This window comes from Rhinatrema bivittatum, chromosome 2, assembly GCF_901001135.1.
Source record: "Rhinatrema bivittatum chromosome 2, aRhiBiv1.1, whole genome shotgun sequence".
NCBI lineage: Eukaryota > Metazoa > Chordata > Amphibia > Gymnophiona > Rhinatrematidae > Rhinatrema > Rhinatrema bivittatum.
The window spans coordinates 134,984,908-134,998,318 of record NC_042616.1 but is presented as its reverse complement, the minus strand read 5'-3'; the positions used below and the strand labels follow the sequence as shown (position 1 = coordinate 134,998,318).

The 13,411-nt window shown below is 44.0% G+C and overlaps 1 protein-coding gene across 2 annotated transcripts in view; it reads right to left on the bottom strand.

Moving 5' to 3' along the window:
* Window positions 1-13,411, bottom strand: part of LOC115084160 (patched domain-containing protein 3-like) — a 133,194-nt gene that overhangs the window by 75,287 nt on the left and 44,496 nt on the right. For both annotated transcript variants that reach the window (XM_029588645.1, XM_029588646.1), the window contains exons 2-3: window positions 9,431-9,552; window positions 3,300-3,445 (exon numbers count right to left, since the gene is read on the bottom strand). In XM_029588645.1, coding sequence (XP_029444505.1) covers window positions 3,300-3,445; window positions 9,431-9,552 — 268 coding nt within the window. The remainder of the gene's footprint in view (window positions 1-3,299; window positions 3,446-9,430; window positions 9,553-13,411) is intronic.

Below are 13,411 nucleotides of genomic sequence, written 5' to 3'. Positions count from 1 at the left end.
GCACTAACAGAAAATGATACAAATTGACACTTTCCAGGTCAGTAAAGGTCAGTTAGGAATGAATATGTATTCCTATTGGCTGGCTGCCCTCTTATCTATTGATGTTACCAAGGTTCCAAATGAGGTGATGGTTGGGGGGATGGGAAATGGAAACTGTTGGTAGTTGACATAAAAAGTAATGTGATCAGTCAATATGACTAGAACTTGTGCCCTATTCCTGATACCAGGGGTGTTGTGATCTTCCTGCACTCAGTGCCCTATCCCTGATACCAGGGGTATTGTGATCTTCCTGCACACAGTGCCCTAACCCTGACACCAGGGGTGTTGTGATCTTCCTGCACACAGTGCCCTAACCCTGATACCAGGGGTGTTGTGATCTTCCTGCATGCAGTGCCCTATCCCGCCTGCATTACTAGTGAGAGGCTGGCTTCACAGACAGGGGGGAGCTGCCTTACCCTCACTCCTGACTTCCCCCATGTCCCAGCCAGTGAATGGTGTGTGGGTGAGGGGAGGGGGGGGGGGAGGATGGTGAACTCTGAGACAGCTCCCTCCCTGCATTACTAGTGAGAGGCTGGCTTCACAGACAGGGGGGAGCTGCCTGACCCTCACTCCTGACGTCCCCCATGTCTCAGCCAGTGAATGGTGTGTGGGTGGGGGGGGGGGGGAGGATGGTGTAGTCTGAGACAGCTCCCTCCCTGCATTACTAGTGAGAGGCTGGCTTCACAGATAGGGGGGAGCTTCCTGACCCTCACTCCTCCCCTCCCCCATGCCCCAGCCAGTGAATGGTGTGTGGGTGAGGGGGGGGGGGGGGAGGATGGTGAAGTCTGAGACAGCTCCTTCCCTGCATTACTAGTGAGAGGCTGGCTTCACAGACAGGGGGGAGCTGCCTGACCCTCACTCCTCCGGGGTATTGTGATCTTCCTGCACACAGTGCCCTATCCCTGATACCAGGGGTGTTGTGATCTTCCTGCACACAGTGCCCTATCCCTAATACCAGGGGTGTTGTGATCTTCCTGCACACAGTGCCCTATTCCTGATACCAGGAGTGTTGTGATCTTCCTGCATGCAGTGCCCTATCCCTGATACCGGGATGTGTGCAAGAAGATCACAACACCCCCGGTATCAGGAATAGGGCACTGTGTGCAAGAAGATCACGACACTCCCGGTATCAGGAATAGGGCACTGCGTGCAGGAAGATCACAACACCCCCGGTATCAGGAATAGGGCACTGCGTGCAGGAAGATCACAACACCCCCGGTATCAGGAATAGGGCACTGTGTGCAGGAAGATCACAACACCCCTGGTATTAGGGATAGGGCACTGTGTGCAGGAAGATCACAACACTCCTGGTATTAATAGGGATAGGGCACTGTGTGCAGGAAGATCACAACACCCCTGGTGCCAGGGTTAGGGCACTGTGTGCAAGAAGATCACAACACTCCTGGTATTAATAGGGATAGGGCACTGTGTGCAGGAAGATCACAACACCCCTGGTGTCAGGGTTAGGGCACTGTGTGCAGGAAGATCACAACACCCCTGGTGTCAGGGTTAGGGCACTGTGTGCAGGAAGATCACAACACTCCTGGTATTAATAGGGATAGGGCACTGTGTGCAGGAAGATCACAACACCCCCGGTATCAGGAATAGGGCACTGTGTGCAGGAAGATCACAACACCCCTGGTATTAGGGATAGGGCACTGTGTGCAGGAAGATCACAACACTCCTGGTATTAATAGGGATAGGGCACTGTGTACATGAAGATCACAACACCCCTGGTGCCAGGGTTAGGGCACTGTGTGCAGGAAGATCACAACACCCCTGGTATCAGGGTTAGAGCACAAGTTCTAGTCACATTGACTGATCACATTACTTTTTTTGTCAAGCTACCAACTGTTTCCATTTCCCATCCCCCATATATTGTCAGTGGGAACCTTGGTAACATGAATAAATAAGAGGGCAGCCAATAGGAATACATATTCATTCCTAAACTGACCTTAACTGACCTAAAAAGTGTCAAATTGTATCATTTTCTGTTAGTGCGCACTAATCGGAAAAAACGATTTTTTAACGATTTTTTAACTAAAAATCGTGCCTAACATGATTTTCTTCTCCTGCCAGACGATTTCTATCGTTAAGACGATATGGAACACGATTCACATCCCTACTCTTTTCTTCCTCTTCCCTATCCCAGATTCTTAATCTTCTTCATCTCCGCAATCCTTAGTCCTCTTTCCTTCTCACACTCCTCCCCATTCTCCTTATCCCTATCTTGATTCTCCCCCCTTCCTCTCCCCATCCCTGAGGTCTTCTCCCTGTACCACTACTTGAGATCACCTTTCTTTACCAATAAAAATAACATTAATTATACTAATAATTATAGTGTAAAACATTTATTTTTATAATGTAATACAAAAGATGGAAATGTTTGCCAATTTGCTTTGGAATTTTTATATTTTTGTCACAGAATGTATCCCTGAGCTTCCACAGGAAAAAAGGGGACTGTGTCTTAGACCTTCTGCTCCCTATTGTCCAACCTTGGGGGGAGAGGGGAGTGATGGGGGCAACAGCATCAACAGTGTCTAGGGGAGCCAAAATACTAAATCCATCTCTGCCAACAGTTATGCGCATAATTCCATATTTTAAAACCAGCCACTGCATCGATTAGCAGGCTATTAGTCACGTCTGATTATTTCTGCTTCATAATTCTTTAAGGCCTAAATTGATTGGCTGAGGGGTCTGGGTCAACTGGGGGGAGTACAGGCTGAAGAATCAGAAGGGTCCAGATGACCTTGAGACAGACTGGGAAAACTGGTGGACTAATGGGTAAAACTGGGAATGTCCTTCATGTGAAAATGTTTTAAAATTTGCTTCCCTGTGTGCGTTGAACCAAGTTCTTAAGTTAGATACATGATTTATGTTTGTTAGAGTAACTGTTTAAAATTAGGAGCACCCATATGTAAGGTAGGCATATTTTAAATTGTACACATGTACTTTAAAATTCCAAAATATGAGGTGCTGGGCACCCGTGCACTTGCTTTAAAGTTACCGTCTTAGCTTATTTGGAACTTCTTAGTTTCAAAAATGTATTATCATTTGCAAAATTACTATTCTTTTGGTTTTATTATTCATCTTATAGCTCCTCTCACAATAACATCTTTTTGAAAAGTTTGCTCTCTGGGACTACGTAGAATTTCTTACTAGACTGGTTCTAGGGGATATAGATGTAAACAGAATGCCTTAGTCCTTGTCCCAGAATGCCTCAGTCATTCTTTTCTGTCCCCTGAGCTTTTTTTACTTACCTAAAATAAGGAATGGTGCATTTGCTACAGTAACGACAAATGGTACTCCACAGAACATCATTAGTCCAAAACTGGTCAACACAGCTAAGCCAGAAGAAATAACTCCAAATGTGGCAACCCAGGTTTTGTTTCTCACGCTGTCCAACCTAAAAGAATGTACACAAATATCCTCTTTCAGATGAACATGACATGATAATCCTGAACTAAATATAAAGTCCACCTACAGATGAGAATTACAGTATTCAATGGATCACCTGAATCAGATCCCAATACCAACTTAAATTAAAGTTTGCATGAAAAGGATACCGCTCATAAATTTAGGATACCATCCTTCTTATTTTTACTGTTTAGCCTTTAGATCATCATTGCTCCTACTGCATGCATGAAATTGGAGCAGTGTTGGGATCTGATTCGGGCAATCCACTGAATATGGTAATTCTGTACACATAGTAAAATTAACCTAATTACAGCATAATCCAAATAGCTAGTAACTAGAATGACACCTGTGCTCAATGCTATTTAAATAATGTTTTAAAAAGTATCTAGTTACAATTGCTATGTATTGTCATACAAAATATTATAGTTAGAGCTTCTGATTATTGGTTAAAACAAATAAAGCCCAATATAACATCCCTAAGAGCCCTTTCCATTTCCGTGATTTCCCATAGGATGCTGTGGAAGTAGAAGACCTTGCTTTGGTGCCAAGGAGGAAATGGAGAAGACCATGTGCTGGTGCTGGTAATGGGAGGATGCAGACAAGGCCCTAGTCTGTGCCAGGAGGTGGAAAATACCTCTGCCAATGCCAGCAGTGGGAGGAGACAGAAGAATAGAAAGGCTCTGGGCTAGTACTGAAAATGGGGAAAAGCAGTGAAAACGCTGCACAGGTGTCAGGAAGCAGAGAAGGACCTGTACAGGCACCAGAATATTTCACACCAGTTCTGGTGGTGGGAGTGGGTGCAGCAGGTCCCATAAGAGGAAGCTCAAGGCTGCAGATGCAATTACTAGAATGACAGGGTAGTTCTTCCCCCAGAGTGGATGAGACAGTTTGGAAGTATAAAATTACCTCCCACGAGACACTGGCAGGAATCTTGGGGAAGTCTGTTGAAGGACTTTTCCTGAAAGATTTTGAATCTGAAAGGCCTGTACTGGGAGACAGGAAGGAACAACAAGTGGCTGCGACTGGCCCTTTGTTTCCAGTTCTGACAATCAGTGGAAGACAAGAGAAACCTTCTACCAGGAAGACAGGAGGGAACCAGGATCTTCTCTTCCACTGTTTAAAAGTGGGGAGATTGGTCTTGGGCAGCAACTTAATGTGAACAAACTTACATTGCATGAGAACTGTGCCTTGTGAAAGTATTAGGAACGGTTTTGAAGAACAGAGGTGTTTGTTTTTTCTCGACTATGGAGTTGCTTGGACTTTGTTTTGAACTTGTTTCTTGTGTCTGCTGAACTTTTCTATTTTTGCTGTGGACTTTACTTTGTACTGGCTGAAACCTGGTTATTTTTCAAGTGAACTTCTTTTCCTGTTTGGAGCACCAACTGAAATGCGGATTGTGCGGATTTTGTGAGGTAACCTCTGCCTAGGTTGGCCTTGTAGGAGAACCTGGTCCCATTGCAAAAGACCAAAAGACCAGAGACTTTATTCCCCCACCCAGGCTGAGTGAATCCAATGCTCTTTGAGGTTGGAAACGTGATTCTCTGTTGAGGGGTGAGTTTACTTCTAAATGTGGGGAGACCTCCAAATTTGTGTCCTTTTTTATTCTATGATATTTTGGGCGGGGGAGACTCAGAAGTTATTATTGCTTGACGTATTGTGGAAAAATTGTCTATTAAACCTGCATTTCTACCATATGACCACAGGGTGGGGGGGGGGGGGAGGGGGTTGGTGTAGTATAAATCAATGGTTTAGCTGGTGGGGTATGGAGATGTGTTAAGTTGCTATTGCCAAGATATTGCCAAGAGAGGAAGGTATAAATTCTTAGTCCCTTTGGCAGGAGTTGCCCTTTCTAGGGTGGAGCTGGGGAAGAGAGGTACCTCTAGGGTGCAGTGGTCCTGGAGTAGCTAGCCAGGGGCTGGTGGGGCCCAGGGACTCCTCCAGTATGGAATGGACTCTGTAGGGGATTTTCCCTTCATGGGAAAAGGCTTGAGGCCATGGAATAGAAGAAGGGTTTCCTTCCCCCCAAGGAAATGTCCAAGTGTAAAGGAGTAGAAAGTTGGTGATCCCTTCCCTTGAGGAACTGGTAGGGAAGAGGAGTGGAAGAGGAGGCACGTCCTCTTCTCAAGAAAAACAGTGCCTAGAGAAGTGGTGGGGTATCTTGAGATGAGGGGAACCCCAGAAAGAGATGGAATATAAAGGAGTCTGGAGAAAATCCTGTACACTGCTGGTTGAGAGGCCTAGGATGAAGGAAAAGAGGTTCCTGAGGTCACGAGATTTGGAGTAGCCCCTGGGGTTGGGTGTGAGTGACTGGATGGGTACTCATGGATATGAGCTCCATATTCCAAGGTAGAGAATGGAGAAAGAAGAAGGATGAAAGATGGGATAAAATCCAATTTCGGTTCAAGTGGGGACTGGGAGGATAGTACTTTAACCGCTGGGGTATCAGGTACTTTTTATTGTAATCTATGTTTCTCTGACTGTTTTTTCCCATGAACTCTGAATAATAAGTGACTGATTTGTATAACCTCTAAAATGTGTGTACCTAGTTGCTGGCTGGATATTCCAAATAATACAAGTTTAGAGTTTGGATGTACCTTGGAGTGGTGTGACTTTTTTTTTTACGGTATTTCTTTCTACAAATAAAATAAGTAAATTAAGATCACTTCCCTCAAAAAGCCTCCTTTTTCACTCATGTTGGAGGAACAGTAATTCATTCAATATTGGCACTTGTAGGTGGCAATCTGCAACCCAACATAACTTTGTTTCGAATAGTTTCTGTGTCAGGGGTGCACTCTACACTGGAAGTTACTTGTTTCGTGGCATCAGAAAATTCAGTATGTTCATGCTGATAACAGATTAAAGCGCTGAATACCATAAAAAAAAAATTTGTGATCAGAGACCAATGATAGTATATGACCTTGTTTCAAGCGTATGAACAAACAATTATTTCTACACTTAACAGGTGTCATGATGGCCTTTAAAATTGCATTGCTGATATCCAATATAAGTAACATATGAAAAATATGAACAGTTTGATGAATGCCTTTTTGTTGGAGAGTTTATTTATGCCAGCACTAATATGGACATAAAGAGACCAGATTCATGGAGGGGAGAATGGCTGAGGTACTCGGTGACCAGCCAGAAAAACATATTCTGCATCTACACTGGCCTCTACTTATTTTAAAATGTATGCTTCCCATGATAGTGAGTGCTGTGGTGTCAGGACCTGTATGCCAGTTTCATATCTGATGTCACTAGTGTAGTCACCATTGGCCCAGGCCTAAAGTGGAGCTCTCCCAGTGATTCTGCTGCCTGATCAATCAGCCACCTGAAGCCTCAGCAGGAGCAGCAAGAGCTCCCCACTGCTCCCTGTCGCTTCCTCTTCCTCCCCAGATAAATTGCAGGAAGACCTTGTGAGACTGGAAAATTGGGCATCCAAATGGCAGATGAAATTTAATGTGGATAAGTGCAAGGTGATGCATATAGGGAAAAATAACCCATGCTATAATTACACGATGTTGGGTTCCATATTAGTTGCTACAACCCAAGAAAGAGATCTAGGTGTCATAGTGGATAACACATTGAAATCGTCGGTTCAGTGTGCTGCGGCAGTCAAAAAAGCAAACAGAATGTTGGGAATTATTAGAAAAGGAATGATGAATAAAACGGAAAATGTCATAATGCCTCTGTATCGCTCCATGGTGAGACCGCACCTTGAATACTGTGTACAATTCTGGTCGCCGCATCTCAAAAAAGATATAATTGCGATGGAGAAGGTACAGAGAAGGGCTACCAAAATGATAAGGGGAATGGAACAACTCCCCTATGAGGAAAGACTAAAGAGGTTAGGACTTTTCAGCTTGGAGAAGAGACGACTGAGGGGGGATATGATAGAGGTGTTTAAAATCATGAGAGGTCTAGAACGGGTAGATGTGAATCAGTTATTTACTCTTTCGGATAGTAGAAAGACTAGGGGACACTCCATGAAGTTAGCATGGGGCACATTTAAAACTAATCGGAGAAAGTTCTTTTTTACTCAATGCACAATTAAACTCTGGAATTTGTTGCCAGAGAATGTGGTTCGTGCAGTTAGTATAGCTGTGTTTAAAAAAGGATTGGATAAGTTCTTGGAGGAGAAGTCCATTACCTGCTATTAAGTTCACTTAGAGAATAGCCACTGCCATTAGCAATGGTTACATGGAATAGACTTAGTTTTTGGGTACTTGCCAGGTTCTTATGGCCTGGATTGGCCACTGTTGGAAACAGGATGCTGGGCTTGATGGACCCTTGGTCTGACCCTGTATGGCATTTTCTTATGTTCTTCTTATGTTCTTAAGTAGCCGTCAACAGTGGAAGACAGATCACATCTTGGCTACATTCTCCCACTGCATCCTCTCTACTATGGCAGCAACAACTCCCCCTCCCCCCCCAAAAAAAACAAAACACAACAGAACTGCTTAGAACAGAATAGCTCTGTAAATCAGCTCCTCCGACCACAGGAACACTGTCATCCCTTTCCTGTCAGGGATTTTGCAGCCTCAACTATTAGTTATAATAGCCCTTCTGTCAGTCAGCCCCAGCAGCAGCTCTCATCTCATCAGCACCCATCAACACCTCCAGACTTGCCCTCACAATACTACTAAGTACTATTTTTTACCCCCTTTACAATATTTTGGGGGAGCAAGAGTCCCAGGACATCTCCCCTAAAAGGTCTAGCTTTCTTTCTGGTCCTACTGTTCCCCTGTAGTATGTGGCCTGCTGGGTGAGTTTGTCAGCTCTTCCTCTCGGAGTTGTGACCTGTCTGGACCTGGGCTCCATAGTGATGCTATGGTTTCCTCACTATAATATCTACGAGTGTTGGCATCTATTGTTCTCAATCGGAAAGCTTTTGTTGGAGAATGGAGATTGAACTTTGGGGTTCATTCACCAAGTCGCATTAGTCCATTTATTACGTGAAAAACACAGTTTTTTCCATGGTAAATGCAGTAATACAGGGATAACACGAAATATTTGAAATATCTTGCATTAAATGAGCCCTGGGATAGTACATATTAAAATGAGCTCACTAGCATGCAAAACTATGTTTATGAACTATTAATACCCTAAATTATGTAAATCAAATAACACGACTTAGCCAAAAAATTTGCAAGATGAGTTATTTGAAGTGAAGCTAGCTATAACTCAAGAGTTGTAGCAAACTCCCCCGGTTACATCGGGGCATTAATGAATATCCTGATGCACCCAGGACCATATCTTAAAGGGACTGCTTGGCCCTGAGTAATCCTTCCCTAATGCAGTAAAAATCGCCTGGTGTCTGCACAGAACTCTTGTCCCATCTCCCTGCTGCCCCTGGAGGTGGCCATGATAGCCCCATGAAAAAGTGCATGGATGATCTAGTAGAGGCCCAGAGTGCCCCCTAGCCTCCAGGCCTGATGGTGGCCATTTTCTAAAATGTGTCCCTTGGCCTTTGCCCCATCATATAACTTTTTTCATAAAGAGGAGGGATTGAGTATTGGGATGGGGTATGTGCCAATCATCAAAAGGTTTTTTGGGGCTACAATAGCCACCTCCAGGAATAGTGTTGGTGGAGGGGGGAGAGTGGGACAATGGATCTATGTAGATCCCCTGGGCTTTTTACTACTTGGTGGGGGCTTACTTGGGGCTGAAGAGCCCCTTTAAGCAATGGTGACCTCACACTTCTGGGGTTGCAATTGCATGCTGCTTTGGGGGCTTTTGCTACCACGATATTTTTCACTGTGGCAAAATACTCTGGGTCGCAATATTTTACCACGTGCTCTGGTGTTTTCCCAAAGGGAAAAATACTGCAAGAGTCACAAAGCGGCCAAGCCATTTTCTGTGCCTTTTCGACTCCATGACTCCGCCGCTTAGTGAATGACCCCCTTTGTTAGGCATAACAGATAGAATCACTACTAGCTATAAAAAATAAAAAACAAACAAGATAAGAATAACATACCTGATACAGGACACAATTGAAAAGGTTATGGTCAGAAAATATGTGATGGAGAACAAGGGGATTATTGACAATGCATTTCTTTCAAACTCCTCCTGTCGGGATAAGGATGTAAAGTAGGACACCTGTCATAAAAATATTATTAGTTAAATTCTGTGTTTTATTCAGTGCATTTTGCCACAAAAACCATGAAATAATGCAGTGTATTTCAGAAAGCTACAATCATAATAACATAGGTTTTTAGACAAATGACATGTTTTATTTAGGCCTTTATTTGCTGTCTATTCTAAAATTGATCCTACATAGTGATATATCACATCACTAAATTAAATAATAGCCTATACGATTATAAAATGATCCAAGTGTTTCTTTTTTAAAACTAATATACAATCATAAAAATGCAAACATAATTCCATGTATCGATCGCGATCCATTGTAGAAGGAAGAAGAAACTAAAAACCAGCACAACAGAGAAGAAGACAAATAAAAGCATGCTGTAGCAATTAATCCCCAACCCCTGGTAATGCCAGAACTAGTAAAGGTCCCAGATTTGGTTACATTTTTTAAGTTCATCCTTAACTGCACAGGTTAAATTTTCTATACTAGCAATAACTGCAACATGATGCTTCCAGAAATCCAGCTGGGGGCTCAGTCTTTCAGAAAAAGATGATGGTGAGCCTTGAAACATGAATTGGCTAATTTATTATGTTTGGAAGATGCAGAAAACCCAACCCAATGGCCTAGAAGGTACAGCAAGAGGGAGAACCAGAGGATAAGCACAATGATAGCAATAGTCTCTGCTTCAGTGAAGGACCACACAGTTTGTGTTTAAGCATAATAAGAACAATGATAGCAATAGTCTCTGCTTCAGTAAAGGACCACACAGTTTGGGGTAGATTTTAAAAAAAGCGCGATCAGCCTACTTTTGCTTGCGCATCAGACTCAAGCAAAAGTACACTGGATTTTAGTAGATACGCGCGGAGCCGCGCGTATCCACTAAAATCCTGGATCGGCGCGCGCAAGGCTATCGATTTTGTATAGCCTGCGCGCGCCGAGCCGCGCTGCCTCCCCCCGTTCCCTCCAAGGCCGCTCCGAAATCGGAGCGGCCTCGGAGGGAACTTTCCTTTGCCCTCCCCTCACCTTACCCTCCCTTCCCCTACCTAACCCACCCACCCAGCCCTGTCTACACCCCCCCCTTACCTTTGTCGGGGGATTTACGCCTCCCGGAGGGAGACGTAAATCCCCGCGCGCCAGCGAGCCTGCTGCGCGCCGGGCCGCGACCTGGGGGCGGGTACGGAGGGCGCGGCCACGCCCCCGGGCCGTAGCCACGCCCCGTACCCGCCCCCAAAACGCGGCCGACACGCCCCCGAAACGCCGCGTCGACCGGGCCCGCCCCCGACACGCCCCCCTCCGAAAACCCCGGGACGTACGCGAGTCCCGGGGTCTGCGCGCGCCGGGAGGCCTATGTAAAATAGGCTTCCCGGCGCGCAGGGCCCTGCTCGCCTAAATCCGCCCGGTTTTGGGCGGATTTAGGCGAGCAGGGCGCTGAAAATCCGCCCCTTTGTGTTTAAGTATAATAAGAACAATGATAGCAATAGTCTCTGCTTCGGTAAAGGACCACACAGTTTGTATTTAAGTATAATAAGAACAATGATAGCAATAGTCTCTGCTTCGGTAAAGGACCAAACAGTTTGTGTTTATGTATAATAAGAACAAAGATAGCAATAGTCTCTGCTTCGGTAAAGGACCAAACAGTTTGTGTTTATGTATAATAAGAACAATGATATCAATAGTCTCTGCTTCGGTAAAGGACCAAACAGTTTGTGTTTATGTATAATAAGAACAAAGATAGCAATAGTCTCTGCTTCGGTGAAGGACCAAACAGTTTGTGTTTATGTATAAATCTACCACCTATGCTCCCATAGCTATCAGTTAAAGGGCCCAATTAGGCTAAGGTTTCCTCCCAGTGTGGAATACCTTCTGGGGGACTTGTCAGACCCTGTCCCACTCAGCTACCACAGAAAAGTCATGGCGAAGGCCACTCCCCCAAACCCCACCCCTTTTCCTAAAATTCCCCAGGCTCCTGATCATCCAGATAGGATTGTAAGCAGAAAACTAGCTGGCCAGCATCATTTTTACAGCATCAGTACAGGGCGCTGAGCCTAGGGTTGCTCTGGGCCCCACTAGCTCATCAGGGATTGCAAGATATGGCAAAGGGGGGTGTGGTAAAGGGGGTCAGAGGCCTGGGTGGGAATGTTTCAAAAAGGGGCGGGGTTTATAAGGGAGGGGAGGGTTCTGCGCCACAACTATTTGTATGTTTTCTTTTCTGTTTTGTCTACTGGGATGCAGGTGTTATGTTTCGTTGTTTAACATTATGTTAACATTCCTTGTTAATTTATGTTTCATTGTTTAACAGGTTATATCTATATTTCTGATCTCTTGTTTGCCAATTCCCGGCTAACCTTCTCTTTGTTCCTTGTAGTCCCATCCCCTGTCCCTGTTTGATGTAAACCGGTATGATGTAACCACTAATACCGGTATAAAAAAAAAGAATTGAAATAAATAAATAAATAAATTGTTTAGGACAGGGGGTTCTCTTGAGACCCTCAGGGATTTTGCCACATTGGGGGGTGTGGCACTTCAGGCCTCTTGGACCCTTAACAAGATAGTGGCCCCGAGCTGTGGAACTGCAATCATGGGGAATTTTTAGGGGTCTACTAACCCATGGTATTTTTTTCCTGAGGTATTTTACCACCAGGGAAAATATCTTAGGTTTTACTAAGCTGTGGCACTCGGTAGTGGAGAGGAAAGATACTGTGGCTTAGTAAATGATACTCATAGATTGCATTTTCAAACCTAAGCTCATTGTTTCCCATGAAAACCCCCCCCACAAAAAGCAGGTGCAAGTGTCCACAGCTATTTTGTACCCGCAGTAAGTTTCAAGGTGAAAGTATGTGCGTACGTATTTTTTCTTTGAAAATTGGGGTGAAATTCGCAGGTAAAAAGCACCCGCCAACTTTGTCTCACTGAGGACAGTTAGAAAATCGCTCCTGACATTATTACCTTGCCAAACTTAGTCAATAAAATGTAAGGCCCTTTACATGCCAAAGTGTTGTAACACAAGGGGGGTTCAGAACGCAATCAGCCCCTAAAACTAACCAACTTGGCCACCCAGTAATAAAGTTTCAGATTTGACAAGACCATGCCGCTATATGATTTTGCCAGTCAGAGTGTACTGTGCCAGATAGTTCCAGATAAAGCCAGACATGCAGATATTAAGGTTGGAAAACACATGGAATGGAATATTGCATAAGACTTGCTGAAATAAATTTAAAAGGCATGGAAGGGCTTCCAGTTTAAGATGACCGATTCTACAGGCCCAAGAGATGGGTAAACCACATCAGCCTTCCATGCAATTTTTCAGATTTTGCAAACAGGAGAGAAGTTTGTTTTGTAGTGATCTTGCATTTTTGAAACTACCGGAAGTTCCAGGTATCTAAACCACTGTTGAACAATCTTGACTCTTACAAGGTATGATGGTATGTGAGTTCTTATGCCAATATTAAAGATTTCTAATTTGGAAAACATTTTTATAGTCAGAAACATGAGCATACGTGTTTAATATGGAGGAGTAGCCTAGTGGTTAGAACAACAGACTAGACCTAGGGAAGCCAGTGTTTAAATCCCACTGATGCTCCTTGTGATCTTGGGCAAGGTTCAAACTCAGATAATGAGATGTCTGGGGACAGAAAAAGACCTGAATATAATATGCTTTGAAGCATCTGAAAGATAAAATATACTTAATAATATGAAAAGTAGTGTAGTGTCATATTTTTTTTAGGATTAGTAAGAAACAGATTAACATAAAATGAACAATAAGATTTTAAGAGAAATGTTGTAAAAATCAAATGCCAAGATATGGGATGAGCTTTTTATTTCATAATCCTTTATATTGAATAAGACAAGGAATATACATAGAAAAAT